The sequence below is a fragment of the Pseudogymnoascus verrucosus genome (genome assembly GCF_001662655.1).
Source record: "Pseudogymnoascus verrucosus strain UAMH 10579 unplaced genomic scaffold scaffold_31, whole genome shotgun sequence".
Taxonomy (NCBI): domain Eukaryota; kingdom Fungi; phylum Ascomycota; class Leotiomycetes; order Thelebolales; family Thelebolaceae; genus Pseudogymnoascus; species Pseudogymnoascus verrucosus.
In genome coordinates, this window is record NW_017263682.1 from 82,829 (window position 1) to 100,914 (window position 18,086).

General features: G+C 50.3%; 9 protein-coding genes across 9 annotated transcripts; 6 read left to right on the forward strand and 3 right to left on the reverse strand.

The window, feature by feature from the left end:
- Positions 1-76: 76 nt before the first annotated feature.
- On the forward strand, positions 77-1,420 carry VE01_06574 (uncharacterized protein). Its single transcript, XM_018276017.2, has 3 exons — positions 77-558; positions 619-711; positions 763-1,420. Exons 1-3 carry the CDS (start codon positions 399-401, stop codon positions 1,329-1,331), a joined length of 822 nt encoding a protein of 273 aa, XP_018129056.1. The 5' UTR covers positions 77-398; the 3' UTR covers positions 1,332-1,420.
- Positions 494-1,774, reverse strand: VE01_06575 (uncharacterized protein). Its single transcript, XM_059463811.1, has 2 exons — positions 1,535-1,774; positions 494-1,489 (listed from the first exon to the last, which is right to left on the reverse strand). The coding sequence occupies exons 1-2, from the start codon at positions 1,727-1,729 to the stop codon at positions 1,361-1,363; spliced, it is 324 nt and encodes a 107-aa protein (XP_059319581.1). The 5' UTR covers positions 1,730-1,774; the 3' UTR covers positions 494-1,360.
- VE01_06576 (uncharacterized protein) lies at positions 1,772-4,177 on the forward strand. The gene is made up of 3 exons (XM_018276019.2): positions 1,772-2,064; positions 2,120-2,250; positions 2,314-4,177. The coding sequence occupies exons 1-3, from the start codon at positions 2,002-2,004 to the stop codon at positions 3,878-3,880; spliced, it is 1,761 nt and encodes a 586-aa protein (XP_018129131.1). The 5' UTR covers positions 1,772-2,001; the 3' UTR covers positions 3,881-4,177.
- A 2,066-nt stretch (positions 4,178-6,243) lies between these two features.
- VE01_06577 (uncharacterized protein) lies at positions 6,244-6,807 on the forward strand (the record flags this gene model as incomplete). The annotated part of the gene is made up of 1 exon (XM_018276020.1): positions 6,244-6,807. One exon carries the CDS (start codon positions 6,244-6,246, stop codon positions 6,805-6,807), a length of 564 nt encoding a protein of 187 aa, XP_018129054.1.
- A 658-nt stretch (positions 6,808-7,465) lies between these two features.
- VE01_06578 (uncharacterized protein) lies at positions 7,466-9,360 on the forward strand. The gene is made up of 2 exons (XM_018276021.2): positions 7,466-8,862; positions 8,930-9,360. The coding sequence occupies exons 1-2, from the start codon at positions 7,570-7,572 to the stop codon at positions 9,251-9,253; spliced, it is 1,617 nt and encodes a 538-aa protein (XP_018129051.2). The 5' UTR covers positions 7,466-7,569; the 3' UTR covers positions 9,254-9,360.
- Positions 9,361-9,571: 211 nt separating this feature from the next.
- Positions 9,572-12,089, reverse strand: ERB1 (Ribosome biogenesis protein erb1). Its single transcript, XM_018276022.2, has 2 exons — positions 11,345-12,089; positions 9,572-11,294 (listed from the first exon to the last, which is right to left on the reverse strand). Exons 1-2 carry the CDS (start codon positions 12,056-12,058, stop codon positions 9,669-9,671), a joined length of 2,340 nt encoding a protein of 779 aa, XP_018129050.1. The 5' UTR covers positions 12,059-12,089; the 3' UTR covers positions 9,572-9,668.
- A 295-nt stretch (positions 12,090-12,384) lies between these two features.
- On the reverse strand, positions 12,385-13,948 carry VE01_06580 (uncharacterized protein). The gene has a single exon (XM_018276023.2). It carries the CDS (start codon positions 13,899-13,901, stop codon positions 12,630-12,632), a length of 1,272 nt encoding a protein of 423 aa, XP_018129096.1. The 5' UTR covers positions 13,902-13,948; the 3' UTR covers positions 12,385-12,629.
- Positions 13,949-14,075: 127 nt separating this feature from the next.
- Positions 14,076-15,974, forward strand: VE01_06581 (uncharacterized protein). The gene is made up of 3 exons (XM_018276024.2): positions 14,076-14,389; positions 14,468-14,777; positions 14,834-15,974. The coding sequence occupies exons 1-3, from the start codon at positions 14,267-14,269 to the stop codon at positions 15,763-15,765; spliced, it is 1,365 nt and encodes a 454-aa protein (XP_018129097.1). The 5' UTR covers positions 14,076-14,266; the 3' UTR covers positions 15,766-15,974.
- Positions 15,975-18,051, forward strand: VE01_06582 (uncharacterized protein). The gene is made up of 5 exons (XM_018276025.2): positions 15,975-16,162; positions 16,217-16,622; positions 16,680-16,792; positions 16,849-17,342; positions 17,393-18,051. The coding sequence occupies exons 2-5, from the start codon at positions 16,462-16,464 to the stop codon at positions 17,528-17,530; spliced, it is 906 nt and encodes a 301-aa protein (XP_018129095.1). The 5' UTR covers positions 15,975-16,162; positions 16,217-16,461; the 3' UTR covers positions 17,531-18,051.
- Positions 18,052-18,086: the final 35 nt, after the last annotated feature.

Here is an 18,086-nt window from a genome sequence, read left to right on the forward strand (position 1 = left end):
TGTGGGGGTTGATGTGTGGTGTTCTAGAGCTACGTCGTTCGGTTCGGTATCAATAAGCTTCAGCCACAAGTGCCGAATACAGCAATCGCTACCAATCTATCGTCCCTTGCAAAGGCACTTTCACGCATTAAATATTAGGCTATATTGCTTCTGACCGAGGATTTATAATTAGGTCCCAAAATCTCCAAAATCTCCACAATCTCAGGCGATTTTCAGACTATGCTCCATATGGGGCGGGGTTTGGTGCGGAGGTATCTCAGTCCTTAGCGGCATGTTAGACAAAGTGGGGGTTATGGCGGGGTATAAAGAGGTGTAACCCTTTGGTTTACTGACATTGCTGACACCCGATGATTACCGGAAATAAACCCATCAATATCAATAGCAACTAAACCGAAACCATGGCGATGATACAGGCAAACAGACTGAAGAAGGTCTTGGACAACGGAGATAAGGCCTGGGGCATCTGGCAGACCATTCCAGGAACCAATGTCTCGAGGGCTTGTGCGAATAGCGGAGTAGACTGGGTTCTTGTTGACTGTGAGCATGGTAACATCGCTGGTATGGCACAATTCTCATCACTTATACTGCATTTATAAGGCTAAACAATGATATCTGCAGATGCTGCTATGCATGAGTCTGTTGCAGCCATTGCCGCAACTGGCGTGAGTCCGATTGTCAGGATACCTGACAACCAGGGCTGGCTTGTAAAGCGTGAGTGGGATTGAACAAGTCTCTTTGATAGCAAATATTAAAATTGTCTAGGTGCGCTGGACTGTGGAGCCCACGGAGTACTAGTCCCTCTTTTGAACACAGTTGAGGATGCTGAGAGACTCGTCAAATCTGCCAAGTTCCCACCTCAAGGTATCAGAGGCTTTGGCTCTCCATTCTCCCAGGGAGCCTTTTCTGCAACGATGACAGCTGGGGAGTATCTTGTCCAGGCCAACTCCTCTCTCCTCACAGTCGTCCAAATCGAGACTGCCGAGGCCCTGGCAAACGTTGACGGGATCGCGGCAGTTCCGGGCGTGGATGTCCTCTTCGTGGGGCCATTCGACCTTGGCAATGCACTGGGTTATCCGATTACGGGCCCAACAATGCACCCGGAGCTGGAGGCTGCTATTGCAAAGGTTCTTGCTGCTGCGCAAAAGGCGGGTAAAAAATCGGGAATTTACACCCCAAGCGGTGAACAGGCGAATAAGATGGCAGCGCTGGGCTTTGACATGGTCAATGTCACGGCAGACGCGATTGCGCTGGCGGTGTTTTTGGGTTCAGAAGTAGCCAAGGCTAAAGGTGGCCAGTCAACTGAGAAGATGACCGGACCATATGGAAAATAGACGATATAGTCGAATAGAATATGTATTCCTTAAGGCGGGGCCTCCGCGTCGTTCATCTTCTTTTGGACTTCTTCGGCAGTGAATCGGTGCATAAGCTTTTTTGCTTTTCCAGATAGCTCAGGGTCTTCCTCAGGGGACGACGCGTTGGTGACGTGGATCTGACTAAAATTAGCTATTGAATTGATCGATATTGAAATCCTAACCACTGGGGTGTCAAATTCATATAGGTTCCTCCATACTGTCTGATCTGGCTTCATGACATTGATCTCTCTGTATACAAATGGCCGGACATCCCACACGTCCGAGAGAGTTTGTTTCGCATCGGTGCAAAGCTTACAACCGTCTCGCGTGAAGAAAGTTATACGACAGGCTTGGAAAAGCCGTGTAGCTGCACGCATCTTGAGTGAACAATGCGAGAAGTCTGAATGGTGGTAATGTAAGGTTCATAGCTTTGTTTGAGGAAGCATGTGCTTATCGTGGATACCTCTCGGAGCTACGTAATAATTATCCGGGTATACACCCACATGCCAACCCAACCACAACGATTATGGCTTGCCCACTCTTCTGAGCTTAACTCGATAGAACATTCCGCATGGCTGCCAATTTGCTGCGTAGACCAAAGTCTCTACTTGCTTTTTGATTGAACGATGAGGGGTGCGTCTAAGGACAAATGGCTACCGTTCTCGCCGCTCTCTGGGGAATGATCGTGAAAGTCGTCTTGTTCTGGAAGAGTGTAAGAAGACCAATTCGACAATACATACTGTGGATATCGCTGACATGGTCTCTAGAGGTTTTGGAGTTGGTTGACATGGAAGAAGCCAACAGATGTTTGGGTCAACATTCTCCAGAATGCACAATCATATGAGGAGTGGGAAGAGGCGGCCTTTCAATTAGACGTGTTGCTTGGGAATGACTTATGGTATGGCACGATTCCGCTGCCTGTGTAGCACTACAAGCTTCAAAGAAACTAACAATTACATAGGCGCCAGAATCCAATCTCAAAATACTATGATTACCGCCTCATCCACGAGCGACTCCAATCCATAATCGTTGCCCGCGAAGAGAACGATGTTTTTACCCTCGTCAATCTACTCCGATCTGGCCTCGTCAGGAACCTCGGCAACATCACTGCTCCACGACTCTTCAACCGCGCCTTTGCTGGCACAAAATTACTTATCGAAGATTATATCACGCAGGTTGCCATTGCCATCTCTTTTGTGGCAGCTTTGCCAGGCACAGCAGGCACAGATGGAAATGTAACGGCAGCAGGGCTTAGTAACCAAGCAAAACTAGACCTACTTCATGATACGAGGCAAGCGTTTGGAAGGAGTACTTTGGTGCTGCAGGGAGGAGAGATATTTGGCATGTGTCACCTGGGCGTTGTAAAAGCGCTGTATCTGAGGGGACTGCTACCTAGGATCATTACAGGAACTGCTACCGGGGCGCTAATTGCTGCGTTGGTGGGGGTGCACACTGAGGACGAGCTCTTAGAATTCCTAACGGGCGACGGGATTGACCTGACTGCGTTTGGAGGTGGAAACGATGGAGACCTAAAGAAGAGGCCACCGAAAGATGGCGGGTGGTGGGCGACGCTAGGAAGGAGAACAAAGAGGTTCTACCGGGAGGGATATTTCCTGGATATCTCCGTTTTAGAAGATTGCGTGAGGGCCAATGTTGGAGATTTGACATTCGAAGAGGCCTACAATCGCACGAAACGAGTCCTCAATATTACAGTGGCTACATCAGGTCATGGTAGTGTGCCGACACTTTTGAACTACCTCACGGCACCCAACGTTCTTATTTGGTCTGCAGCTCTCGCGTCAAATGTGTCAAACCCGACGCTATATGGCCGCTCTGTCAACCTCTTATCGAAGTCCCTCGATGGCACCATCGTGCCTTGGTTCCCCTCCGAATCCGCCACCTTCCGTCCTTGGACGCATGCCACCTATTCGGACCGGGAGTCGCCTCTAACGCGAGTTGCTGAGTTATTCAACGTAAACCACTTCATCATCTCGCAAGCGCGCCCATACCTCGTACCGTTTCTGCAAAGCGATATGCATGGCCCATCAGGCAGCTATGCACGACGGGGCCGGACGAGTTTTACAAGCCACCTATTGAGGCTAATAACCATGGAAATACATCATCGCCTCTCGCAGCTTGACTCTCTTGGCGTTCTTCCGGCGAGCACCAGACGCTTTCTCATTGACGAAACAGTTCCCGGCGCAAGTGTGACGCTTGTCCCGGAATTAAGCACCGGCGATTTCCTTCGCCTCCTAGAGACCCCCACCCGCGGGAGTCTTGATCATTGGATCCTCTGCGGCGAGAAAAGCGTGTGGCCCGCTGTTTCGGCGTTGAAGATTCGGTGTGCTGTGGAAAGTGAATTGGACCGAGGATACCAGTTCGTTAGGAGGAGAAAGGCCGGGGGACTGAGGAGGAGAGCGAGTACGTTAGATACGAGCCATGCGCCCCACGAGACGAGAGAAAAGACGAGTAGTTCTGGTGGAAATTGGAAATCCGATGTAAGAAGCACGGGGGAGATGCAAAGCTAGAGTTAGTGTTTCGGCATCCTTACAGGGAACAAGGTGAGCCAAAACGGAAGCATAGCGAAAATCTTCGATGGATATTCAATCTAAGTAATGAGAATATATTGCCACATCAACTGCATCATCCCTGATCGGTCATCCATTCACCTCAGCGCCACTACACGCTAAATTGCGGCTGCACACTCTCTTTATCCCCTCATTACTATCCCCCTTGCCAGGTCCTAAGCCCCTGTCTCCGCTTTCGCAATCTAGGAGTCCTCAAGGCTGCAGTCCTGACAACTGTGCATGAGGTGCCACGATGACGGTATTCGGAAGCCGCAAGGCTAACTTGGGCGCTTGCGCACCATGCAGCCACGATTTACAGACCCCGGAAGGGCTCGATTTCGTTCGGAAATTTGAGGATTCGGGGAAATGTACACGTGGTACGGTACATGACATCACATTTCGACTCCGAATAAATAATCTGGGGTGAGTGGGAGACTGAAGATCCAAAACGTGCTCCGAGTATTTGAGAAGGATGTGGGCGGCAAGTTGGGTTCATGCACGGTGACATAGTTGACGATGCTTGGCTTCCCTGCAGGCCACGCTACTACTCTACACTACACTGAACATAACCAAATCGTTGTTGGGCAAGCGATCCGTGCTCGAAGAGGAAGCTCTGGTGGCGCTAAATTATGCGTCCCATAATGCTCCTGGTCCGTTGGATAGCAAATCTCATGTCTATCCATGAGAATGCAGACGTGCAGGGGTTCGATAAGCGTCATCCATGCCATGCGGTGCATTCTTACGGCGGCGACAGTTGTGATTTTGTGTTTGAGCGCGCTTCTATGTAAGACCTAAGCATGCGAGGGTGAGGCTACAATCCTAGCATAAACTATCCATTGGACGGCTCACTCAATGGCCTGGCTTTGGAAATATGATGGGTGCCTAGGACCTGGTTGAACCTGCGGAATATGAGAGCCTTGCCGGCTATCTACGGTCTGTGTGCCGACATGCACCGTCGATGCTCAGTAGCTGTTGGTCGGGGGGAACGGAACACAACCCGATTTACCAATGCTCTCCTGTGGAATTTCCCGAGCTACACTATTCAACGGGATAATAAGGTAGTAGAACCTTAGGCGGGCGTCAACTATTTTACAGCCCTTACCCCGCTACTGACTTTGATGGAGTACAAGATTCTTGGCGATTGAAAAGATATGTCCTAACTTGCAGGCCTGTTGGATTGAGTTGTGATCCATGACGTCTTAACGCACAATCCCTGGGCTTGCATTCGAAGTCCCGTTTCCCCGAACCCTTGAAATATGAGCTATAGCGTTGACGCGGTGCAGATCTGGGGACGCAATACGCCTGACGACGACTCGCTATCCGCCAGCCTGGGCCGTGTGATCATGCGCGGCCCATACGGCTTCCACATGCATGGAATGTCACATCCATGTCAGATTTTGACATTTCTTCCCAAATAAGTGAGGCGGCAATAACAAGCGTTATCGGAGGCCGATTTCTGGAAAATTTGTGCCCAGGAATCAATACCGTGCTAATACCTGTCGTAAATGATATGATAAATTTCGGGGAAGTCACATCAACCTCCTACCCTTAGCTCACCGGTGCCGTTTTAAAGGCCGTCAACGTGTCTGCTAACCTATGGCACGCCGGTCCCCGCGTCAAGGTAAGCACACATGACCTTTCGGTCCCGATGGATATTTGCAACGCTAAAATATTCCCCAGATGGCTCCCGCCAAGGCTGAAAGTGAAGCCGTCTTTCTGGTACACCCATTTAGCATTTTGCTAAAAGTATAAGAGGTGGCCACAACTGCGATCGGGTTGCCTTTCGTTCAGAGATGAACTACTGCCGCTCGTTCGCCTTCACTCGGAACTTTTGAAGTCCACCGAAGGGATTTCAATTATCTTCTTGCTTCTTCTTCAACTCTCCCATTGTTGCGAGACATAACTGCTGCAACAAGTTTAGCCTTGTTGGTATCATTGCGCTTATATGCTGCAAGGCAATCGAACCGTCAAATTTATACCAATCGAGGTCGGTTCTCAGTGCGGATGAGCTTGGCCACTGATTCTAACTTCCTCCCAGGGTCTTCAACTTCCTCAACGGCTATTACTCTCAAATTCTCGCGCCAGCTCACTCATATTTGCACCATTCCGTAATGGCCTGTGCATGCAACACCAGGAATCTCCCCAATGGAAACAACACATGCCCATACGGAGTGCACACCGGACCATTGACAGCAGAAAGAGCTCCTGCCTATAATGAAAGCAACTGCTCATGTGCCCAAGCCGGGACCTCTTTTGCAAATGGCCATATACGTGTACCCATCGTACCGTTATGCACCCATAACTTGCAGCACCTCCAGCAGACAATGCTAGCAACAAATGACAACAGCAGCCAGTACCCGCTGTCGTGGGCTTCAGCTGGTACTGAAGCAACTGCAATCAACGTTGACGAAGGCTGTCATGATATCAACTATGTTCATAACAATAGTTCAAACAACACATACCTGCAGATGGTACCACAGGATGGACTCAACGAGGCATCGAACTTGCTTCGAGCCTCACAAGCCCAGGATGTGCTTAGATTTCCCATCGCTATCCAACGGATGATATCTGAGATGGAGCAGGAATACTGCCCCATCTTTGATGAATACCAGGGATACGAATCCAGTGATATAGTTCCAGTGAGCTTTGACACGAACCGTGGAGCCTTCATTGCAGTGGGCCCGACCCATATAATTCCGCCGTCGGATTCCGAGAGAGTTACCAGAGGATGTCCATCGACTAGAGGCGAGAGTAGCGTCGTCAGCGGCCCGGGAAGCGGCAGTGGCGGCGGCTCTGGGCTTTGGAACAGAGGCGAACTCTATTTTGATCACATCGGTGCCCAGTACGAGTATGCCGGATACGACTATGACGATGCGGATGAAGCTTGATGAAACAAAGCATGTGACGATTTTGGAAAAGCCAGCGACGTCTTGGATGAGTCTCTGTTTTCCCGCCCCGGGATTCCTATTTGGTACCAGCCAAGTCGAAGATGGGATATGAATATGAGAGTATCGAGTGTATTATTAGGGAGGTGATGAATGGGTGTACGATGTTATGAAGTTTACGATGTCAGGATAGTTCCTTTGGCGCCGGGTTATGTCGACATTGCTTTATTCCCGAGGGTTTTTTTTTGCTGAGGTTTGTTTTCATATTATTGTTTGCCGACTGCACTTGGGGCAATTTTCAGCGTGCTTTGGTTATTTGCATGGTGGCTTTTGTCTTTTGGTATAATGTCTTACAGTGGCGATGCCGTGTTTCTCAAACACTGTTGTGGGGATGTATGTAGTTGGGACACCAACAAATACAATGAAATATAATAAACATACAGTCAAGTAATCGCAATGCGATCATATGGTCTAACTATAGTAGCTTGCTATCCTCTATTTTGTATTCCCGTTTTCAACTCCCGCTCTGGTACTTTTCGTATACGCGTATAGCTCCCCCCACCCCGCATTTTAGAATACGCGTATAGGGTCCTTGTGCTGTTAATGTCAAGATCTACTATAGACTCCACATAACACTCTTAGAACTACTGTAAACCATATACGGACAAGGCTTCTATAGCACAATATAAAATTACGCGTAATGCTGATGATGCGAATAAGATAAATAAGGAGGAGAGTTAATCTCTCCAATTTCTACAGTTTCCCATGCGTCTCTCACAAGCTCCTATTATTCCCAAAGTTATCACTATGGCGTCCTACCTAAATGCAACAGCGCCTTTGTGTGCACCATCAACCTTCACATTCCCGGATCTCTTTGGTGCTCAGATCCTTTCAATCAATGCCAATTTAGTCACCAACTTCAGCACATCTGTCAAAGATATCTACTTTGCTAACCACCCTTCTATCACCGTCGAAAATGCTACTTTCTGTAACGTCACCGTCTCATATACGCATCCAGGCCAAGGGGACCACATAAACGTTGGGGCATATCTGCCCGTTGGGACCTGGAACGAGCGCATGCAGGCTGTTGGAGGTGGAGGATGGGTTGCGGGAGGACATAACTTCTTCCTGTCCACGACAGCTATGGCCGGCGCCATGGCATCGGGATATGCGACTATCACAACGGATGCTGGCCTTGGGGCCGCCAATGACGCCAGCCCCTGGGCGCTTCTGAGCCCTGGCAACGTCAACCTCTACAATCTCCAGAATTTGGCATCCGTTTCACTTAATGACGAGGCTATTATCGGCAAGAGTCTCATCAACGACTTTTATGGCAAGCCACCGAAGTACTCCTACTGGAGTGGATGTTCTCAGGGAGGTCGCCAGGGGCTTATGCTAGCACAACGGTATCCCGGGGTCTACGATGGCATTGCCGCTGCTGCTCCCGCAATCAACTGGAACTCCCTCTTCCTTACTATGCTCTGGTCCCAGCTCGTTATGAACCTAGCTGGGGAATACCCACAGGGATGCGAGTTGGATGAACTCTCGGCGGCCGCGATCTCTGCATGCGATGGACTGGATGGTGTTGTCGATGGTCTCGTATCAAACATCAAAGCGTGTGATTTTGACCCTTTTACCCTCATAGGCACCGAATTTAACTGCTCCACCACGGGAAAGAATATCAAAATCAGCAAGATCGCGGCAGAGGTGGCAAATGCTACGTGGACAGGTCCGCGGGGTGCTGACGGTCGTTTCCTGTGGTACGGCCCCAACATCGGCGCTGATCTCTCTGGCACCCTCACCACCCAGGCTCTTGCTATGACGACCTGCAACGCCAATGGAACCTGCGTGGGCGCTCCCAGTCCTCTCGGTGCCCAGTGGGTCGCGCTCTTCATCAAGAAAAATCCTGATTTCAATCTTACAAATATGACACACGAGCAGTTTGACGAGCTTTTGCATGCTGGATCGCAGCAATACCACAGTATGATTGACACAAGCGATGCCGATCTTTCTGGGTTCAAAGCCGCAGGAGGGAAAATGTTGACTTTCCACGGTTTAGTAAGAGACCCCCCTTTTTCCCCCCCATCAAAGTTTATAAGTTAACTAACACTTCCTCCCTCTCTAGAGCGACCAGATAATTCCCGCAAGTGGTACGGAACATTACTACAACGAGGTCACAAAACTGGATTCCAATGTCCATGACTTCTATCGCTACTTTGAGGTTCCAGGCTTACAGCACTGCGCACTGGGGAATGGGGGCCAGCCTACTGCTGTTTTTGACGCCTTAGTTGCCTGGGTGGAGGATGGCATCGCCCCGGATACGTTACCAGTGAGCCCGACAGGCCTCGACGGCACTACTATTGAGAGGATCCTATGCCCGTATCCTTCGGTGGTCACGTATGATGGAGTTAGCGACCCAGCAACTGCGGATGGTTTTAGCTGCGTTTAACTTGAATGCGGAAAAGAGTTGCTGTAACATGTGGTAGTATAGGGCAGAACATTTTGGCTAGGTGGATTGCTGTAAGACGGGATTTTGATATTGAATAGTTTACTTATATATACGGTTTCACTTCACGGCATTATGTCCATGATTGGCCATAATCCGAATAATAAAATGTACTAGAATCATATTATTGGTAGCGCTCAAGATATACAGAACGAACGTGCATATATATGTCTAGCTTCTCTCTTTGAGCGTGCAATCTCTCTTTGAAACAGGTCACACAACGAATGCACATTTACGACGAGATAGAATAGCACAACAAGTAACAGCGAAGTATATTTTATTGATTCCTACAAAGACATAACCAAGCCAAACGCCCATGCTATGGATTGCACAACAGATAAGGTCACAATAAGTGGATTTACATCCAGAGACGACAAGTGCCGTCCGCACCAGCACTAACACACCATGGCTCCTTTGGATGCCAGTCGATATCCATGACACCCAGCGCACTTTTAACCTTGTGGCCCTTTAGGACCTTAACAGGGACAATTGTAGCGTTCTCCATAAGGTCGCTAACAACCTTGCCGTGGAAGATTTGAAGAGAGCCATCGTCACTTGCGTCAGCGAAGAGAGGGTATCCACCCTTGTGGTATTTGACAGCACGGATAGCTTTGTCGTGGAATCGCAGGGTTTTGTAAGGGCGGCTAGAAAGGTCAAGATCGTGCCACAGGAGGCGACGATCATATGAACCAACGATAAGATTGTCTCCACCTGGGTGGATATCGAAGGAAGAGATCCAGCGGGCTCCGGGCTGGATGATCTTAACAAGCTCCTGCTTCTGGAGATCATAACTGCGGATTGTGCGCTGAGTAGCGACGAAGAAAAGAGGGCGAGATGGGTGGAACTGGACAAATTGAGGGAGTCCGGGAAGGCGGCGGAAAGGAATTTGAGTAAGGTGCTTGGAGAGGGTGTGGATGGCGACAGCACTCTTTTGGGCGGTTGGTGAGACTGTCGAGAAGAAGTCTCCACGTCTGTGCCAGCTGATAACCTTGACGTTGGCGCGAACGGTAATTTTGATGAGAACACCTTCGTCTTCAAGCTTGGCTCCCGGACGGGTCCATCTTGCCGGCGGCTCCTTCTTCAAGCCATTTGCCGTCAGGGTTTGGGACTGGCCAGTGGCATAACCGAACCCGGCATCGAGGATGGCTCTGCTTGCTAGCTCGACTTCAGGGCTCAAGATGGGAGGAACAAGGAGGTAGATATCCTCGCCCGCTGCGGCAGATAGGATAACTCCGTCTCTCGCTGGTCGCCACCTTACAACATTAACAGCCTCGTCCTCTCCAATCTTAGCACTCCAGATCTGTCTACCACTCAGAAGCTCCCACACGCGAACGGTTCCATCGTCACCTCCACTTGCAAGCCAGATTCCGGATGGGTCAACTGCTAAGCTTCTGACGCGGCCGTCGTGGCCTCTGAACAGAGTGGCGCAAACCGTTGGGAAAGGCCTGAGTTCCTCTGGGCGTGGCAGCTTCGGAAGAAGAGAGGCAGGATCGATGTTCAACCTGTTCTTGCGAACTCTGGGCGCAAGGTAAAGATCCAAAGACCTCTCAAAGCGCTCATTAATGAGTTTTTCGTAAGCAGGAACCTTGCGCAGTGCATCGTGTGCTGTTGGCAAGTACTCCTTAGTTCTATCTTCCGGATCCATTGCCTCATATGCTTGTCTCTCAGCCTTTGTAGGGAGGTACTCAGGCGGTGGGTTGTAGCTCATATCGTATCCTGGAGGTGCGGCCTTCGGTGCTGGGATATTCATGATGTGGTCTGGTCGAGGCTGCTCGTCTTGCCAGATATCGTAGTGCACTTCCTCATCCTCCTCCTTCTCCTCTTCCTCTGGCTTATGCGGCAAAATACGTCCTTCACGAATAGCACGAACAATTTTCATGACGCGCTTTGCTTCGTGCTTGGAAGGCAGGAATCGCCGTTTGGGCTCAGGTGCGGCACTCAGAGGCATAACCTCTTGAATGCTCGTGAAATACTCGACAGTATCCTGTGTATATGTTAGACTCATTCGAAATATAAGTGAAAAGGGCACCATACCGGGTAAGGATCGTAGCCATCTTCGGGCATCTCATTCATTTGGATTCTCTTCAAGACCTCCAATTCTTCCTGGCTGAGGTTCAAAGGCTTTCCGGTTGCTGGGTCAGTGAGACCAGTCCATCCCTTGGGCACGTCAATGCTATCCAGGAGAGCATCCAACGCTTCGCCCTTCGCAGGGCGCATAATCCTCTTGCCATTGATGTTGTAACCGATGTGAGGGTACGAATCGTAAAACGAGAGTGGAATATCTCCAATAGTATTCTCGTGATCTGCGGCATCCGAGTCGTCGGAGTCGTAGCCAGGCTCAATCTCCTCATATTCGTATCTCTCATTGCCATTGGCATCTGTGGTTACCGTATAGTTTGGCGTGTCGTCGTCCTCGACGTGATGGGGAAGGCCCAGAACCCTGCGGTTCGCAGTCTGCCTGGCGACAATATTTGTATTGATTGGCCTTTTCGGCAGTGCTGCTCCATTCGACTTAGCTGCCTCACTTTCAGACGGGATTTCGTCGCTGTCCAGCGCCTCTAGCTCCCCATCCTCGAGGTCGCTGTCGTCGTCCTCTTCGCCCTCACTCTCATCCGAGCCAGTTTCGCTTTGCGACAGGACTCCATCAAGGATGCCATCTCCAAAATCGCTATCGCTCTCCACGTCAGAAGTGATTATTTCCGCCTCTTTCACAGACTTCCGTTTTCTTGAGTTTGTAGAAGGCGCCATGGTTAGTTATGCCTCTTGCCGTGTTTTCTTCAAGGCTGTGAAATTTATTTTGCAATTCCAATGCTCTATCGTTATCAGAAATCTTGGCGCAAAAAATCTACTAGCCGTTTTGAGATAAGCCGATAAGTCACTGGTCACAACCCAGATGCCCATGAAGAGTCAAGCTCGAGATATAAAATAAAAACATGAAGTTAAATTGTGAGGCTGCTCTAATTAGTTCTTTCGGATGCGCAACTTGTAAAATATTTTCTAGATCTTTGACAATAGTAATGAGAGCATTCATGCAACATGGTTGATATCACTCATGTAAAAATACAAAGTTATTATCTGCTTGATGATAGGGAATTCCTTGGCCACGCATGCTTGAAATTGTGGAGCCTTCTATATACAGTTTATAAAATACAGATTTATAAAATACAGATGCGCTGGTAACTCCTTGCGCCAAATGCTACCACCCTACTATTGGGTCTGCGGATATTATGACAGTCGTACTTATACATGTTTGCCAGTGGAAATCCGGATCTGTGAGACTCGATGGAGACCTAGATGAGGACGAGAGACGTTCGTTGCTTCATTCCATGCCTTCCATCAACTCACTCCTATCAAGGACCATTCCTCTCCTGGCAACCCACTCCCTCAGTGCCTCCCACTCCTCGCCCTCTTCTTCTCCTCTACGCCAGACCTGGCGGAAGCCCCAAGCGCCCGCTATTTTGTCAATGGCGGCACGCTCGTCTTCTCGGATCCACCTCTCCCTCAGCGGCATACCCGTGGCCCAGGTGATGCGCTCCATTTGGTCATTTGCTGTTGTCACGGCCACGACACCAACAACTGTTGTAAACCCGATATATCCCAAGATACCAACGAAAGCAACGTTGGTAGCAACAGTGGGATCCATGGTCGTTTGATAGAGTGAGAGCTGGGTTGCAACAGCATAGGCAGCTGCTGGCGCCAATGCGAGACCCGTGACGGGTAAAAGCGCCCTTCGAATGAATCTGGTACGGCGAAACGCTTTCGTGTTATACGTTGTGTCCACAATATCCATCGCTGTGACTAGGTCCTTGGATTCGATAGCAGTTTGCAGAGCAAGATCCGCCATCTTTGCTTCAATTGAATTGGCGCTCTTATTTGGATTGACCTTCTTGTATTTCACAGGCGACGAGCCGTCCACAGGGGCTGGCTTCGTAGAATATAGGTGGAATGCCGTAGGCAGCGTCTCCGGGCGCTTTAATGTCGACTGCAACTTCACGTAGCGGCGAAGTATGCTGGGAGTAATGAAGATTGGCGGGTGCTGTAATACCGACAGCGCGAGGTCTGACAGCTTTCTGGAAGCTCCGTCCACAATTGGGGAGTGTGCATGGACAGTCGGGCGGGGCTTCGCAGCCGTTTTAATCGAAAGTAGCGCAGAGGTTGCCGATGCATCTTTTGGCAATGCTGCGGGATCGGGGGGATTCATTAGGTTGTCGGCTATTTGCTGATATGCGTCAAGTACGGCCTCCGTCTCATTGTCAGAAGGAATGCCATCCTTCGTTATCAGATCATCTCGGAGCGATGCGGCTTTGTCCAAGTCGCTTTCAACCACTCTTGCATCAATGGCTCCAGATAGTTTCGCGCCATCATACTGAGCTGGTATGGTAGATTTGACGTAAATCGGGTGAGCTTTAAAGTCTGAATTGGTGGGGGTTCGTTGGTTATTTGCGAACGTCCTTTGGCTAGAAGAGAATGGTCGGAGCTTCTGGGACGACGTTGGAAGTCGTAAAGGCCGTGCTCGTATCGACGGGCCAGTCGAAATAAAGGAGCTTAGTTGACAGACTGGGGCCTCAGTCCTCAGAATTCGAGATCGCATTGTCGCGGATTTAGTCCTGGGCCCTTTATTTCCTGGGAAGCAATTGGAGGCTCGATAGGCTAGAAGAGAATCATCGCGGATAGGAACCGATAAAATCGCCGACCCTGGTCCCTTGGCCCAGTTTAAACGCGTGGCTGACACCGCGCCACACCTAGCCGCCCTACCTCAGTGACGTCCACGAAACATCCCAGGCGGTCATCAATCTTTCAACGCTCATCTCCCATGCGAGCTGTTGAACTCTTGCATACGTCTCTGTGCACACATCAACGCGGCACACCACTATCCTCATGCTCTCAACAACCGTGAGGGAATCCTAAACGTACGGTCTATCGCAGGCAAACCTCCCGCATACCACAGCATCCATCATGCCTCCTCCACCACCACCTCCGCCGCCGCCGCCAATGATGGGTGGCCCTCCTCCTCCTCCACCTCCTCCGCCCGGGGGAGCTCTACCTGCCCGCCCTCCTGCTGGCGCGGCAAAGACCAGGGTAAGTCTACCGCCCGTCATAACTTTCCCTAGCGCTTTTAGAGCTTGTTCCTAGGCAAATGCTGATGCCATGTTTCAGGGTGCCCTTTTAAGCGATATTGGGAAAGGAAAGCAGTTAAGAAAGGCTGTTACGAATGACCGTTCTGCGCCTATAGTAGGAAAGACCGCTGGCGATTCGTCAGGTCCACCAGCTGGAGCTCCAGCAATCCCGGGAATGGGAAGACCTAGTGGATTGGCACCGCCTGTTCCAGGAAATCGTATGCGAAGCAACAGCGATCAGGGGCGTGATAGTGGGAGTTCGGGAGTAGAGGCTCCGCCGCAACTAGGCGGTCTCTTCGCCGGTGGAATGCCGAAACTGAAGAAGAGGGGGGGTGGGGTTGATACAGGAGGTGAGTTTTGAAGAAGATTATCCAACAGCGACTTGACTGTACTAATGATGTTACAGCAAATAAGGATTCCACATACGCATCAGATCCAGAATCCTCACGAACATCCGCACTGAGGCCTCCTGTAGCAGCAGCCCCGAAAATACCTACAGGGGCCGCTCCACCACTGCCAAATAATCGACCCCCCGCTACGAGCGCGGGGACCGCACCTGGAGTTGTTCCTTCCGTAGCGAATCTTCGCAAGACTCTCGGCCACGCGGGCCCTAGACCTGCTTCTTCTGCATCTCTTCGTGGACCGCCCCCACCAATAGGCAAGAAGCCGCCGCCCCCGCCTGGATCACGAAAACCATCCTCAAACGTCACCTCTGGGCCACCTCCTCTTCCGCCTTCGGCAGCTCCTTCAGTACCCTCAGCTCCAGCTCCTCCTCCCCCGCCGTCCGTATCTGCGCCACGGCCACCTATGAACGGAAGGCCGCGTTCAGAAGCTCCGCAGCCGCCCCATCCACCAGCTCCTCCATCTTTGCCTCCATCCAATGGGGTCAATCCTTCTCTTGCTGTCCAAGCCGCCATACGCGCAGCCGGACAGGCCTCTCCATCATCTGCCCCCCCACCACCACCCCCAAGCAGTCCTCCTTCAGCACCGTCGTTTTCACGACCTGCGCCACAACCGCCGCATATCGAAGCCCCCCCACAATTACCATCAGCGCCGCCTCCCCCAGTGTCCAGACAGCGGAGTAGCCAACCTATGAGCACAATGCTAGACGCAAGTGCATATACACTGGCTCCTAATGGCTCAACAGCGAGACCGGGGGGTGCTCAACGATCACCACTATCTCAAGAGTCAGGAGGAAGAGTTAACATACAAGATATCCGGTGGAGGTTCCAAGACGAAAGCATGCTCCCTAAGCCTCGAGAATACACAGGGACGCAGAAGCGCTATCGAGCTGGAAGAGGGAGCAGTGTGCCGTTAGATTTGAGGTCTTTCGAATAACCCGCAAGCTACTAGATGGCTACCCGGGTTACAGTTGTAAGCTTGTTTGACATAACTACTGGTTACTCCTTATAATGAATAGGCTGAGTCAGCCGAGGTTTGGGGGGAGTTTTCACGCGGGTAGGAAATGGTGTAGCGAGGCGCGGGGTAGATCCGTGCTTGGTGCCAAGATCGGGATTGATATCTGGGCAATGTCACAATAATGGAGTTAAATATGTCGAATCTGCTCCAGTACGTCGTGAAATAGTGTAAAGCTGCGCGTCATGCATAAGACGTTTTGACCTTCCTATTATAATTCCCATTCTATCAATTGAAATCTGTCCAGTGGCGATTCTGTCATTTATGCAGGAGGCTCGAATATGACGATGTTTCACTTGTACCGAACAAATTAGGCTAGGTGCCGCCAAGCCCCCATCGTGTCGCAGTACAATCGTCTGACAAGCCTGGAAAGGCCACGGTTGACCAAAGTTTAAAGACAGCCACTAGTATTTCAACTTCTGCTCTTCAGGCACACAAAAACAGGGCAACGTTGACCAGGTTATTGTCTTCAGCTTCATCTTTGCAAATTTACCCATATTTCGTGGGTGATCAACTGTTCGGTGCCGTAGTACTTCACTGTTACCAACACCCCGTCAGTCCGAGAAGCTTCGTCGCGACACAGCTGTTTTGCGAGCTCAACAACCGCGCTCCAGTACTATGGCACAGATACGGGGAACAGCAGGTTACAACCTGGGCGGCCAGCAGTTTGGAGGACCAAGCAGGACTGAGGCCAGCGACCCGAGCCCATTGGACGCGATCAGACAGCAAACCAGCAAGATTGAGGATGCCCTGGACTCCTTGAGTGAGCCGTTGAAGCCGTACGCGTCGTGATCCAATGATGAAGTGGATGATTTTTGCTAACTCGCGTCTGGCAGATATTTACCAGCTATTGGCCGATTCTTGATTGTCGTTACGTTCCTTGAGGACGCGCTGAGAATTATCACACAATGGAGTGACCAGCTGTCCTACCTCCGCGATTATCGCCACAGTGAGTGCTTCCAACTTCGCGTTTACGGTGCCCCTTACTGATTTATGCGATTCTAGTTCCTACCGGCCTCAACCACATCTTCCTCATCGTCAATGTTATTGCCATGACTTCATGCTCGGTGCTAGTTATTTCCCGGAAACACTCAGACTACGCGGTTGGAGGTCTCATTGGCGTTGTTGTCACCCAAGCTCTCGGTTACGGTCTCATCTTTGACCTCAACTTCTTCCTCCGCAATCTGTCGGTCATGGGAGGCCTTCTCATGGTCCTTTCTGATTCGTGGGTTCGCAAGACAAAGGCGTTCGCTGGGCTGCCGGAAATCGATGAGAAGGACCGCAAGATGTACTTCCAGCTTGCTGGGAGAGTTCTTCTGATCTTCTTGTTCGTCGGATTTGTCTTCAGTGGCACCTGGAGCTTCTGGCGCGTGCTTGTCGCAGCGCTCGGCTTCGTAGCATGCGTGATGGTTGTGGTGGGATTCAAGGCGAAGTTCAGCGCGACCATGCTCGTGGTTATCTTGAGCGTCTTCAACCTTTTGGTCAACAACTTTTGGACTGTAAGCAGAACCCCTCTTCCCTTATCCACGCTGCGACTAACAAGATGCAGCTCCACGAGGCGCACCCCCACAAGGACTTCGCGAAGTACGACTTCTTCCAAATTCTCTCGATTGTTGGCGGTCTCCTCCTGTTGGTGAACAGTGGACCCGGAAAGTACAGCATCGACGAGAAGAAGAAGGTTTACTAAGTTCATTATACGGAGGCGTAAGGTGCCTGAATCTCGAAATCACGATTGGAAAAAAGACCGGCGAGAGTCTACATTATGAGGAGTTATCTTGGCAATAAATATCAGAGCTGATTTACGGCTGAGACGGCAGCTCATACATAGGGTGGCAGAGAGAAGAAATTGCCACAGTGAATCCCACGCGTGTGTTGTGTTTTCCACAGCACTTATGTTTGCTTTAGTACTGGCTTCGGAGTAAAGCACCGATTTACCAGGGCCCATGAGCGATACATGATTTCGGAATACCTCGTGCGCGGGTTGAATTTGAGGCGGGACTATTAGCTATGTGTCGTCTTTATAGATTTTTTTTTCTCAGCTCATTATTTGGATTCGACAAGACGAACCGGCCCAATAGTAAAAGTCGTTACGCGACAAATACAGTTGTAAATACGTTTTAAGAAACTTCCTCACAGAATTACAATTATGTGCACTCTCTCCACGAGTTTTTGTCTTTGCATTGCAATATTAGCTACGACCATCAGCAAATGAAGCTTCTTGTTCTAAATCAAGGTTTTACCCA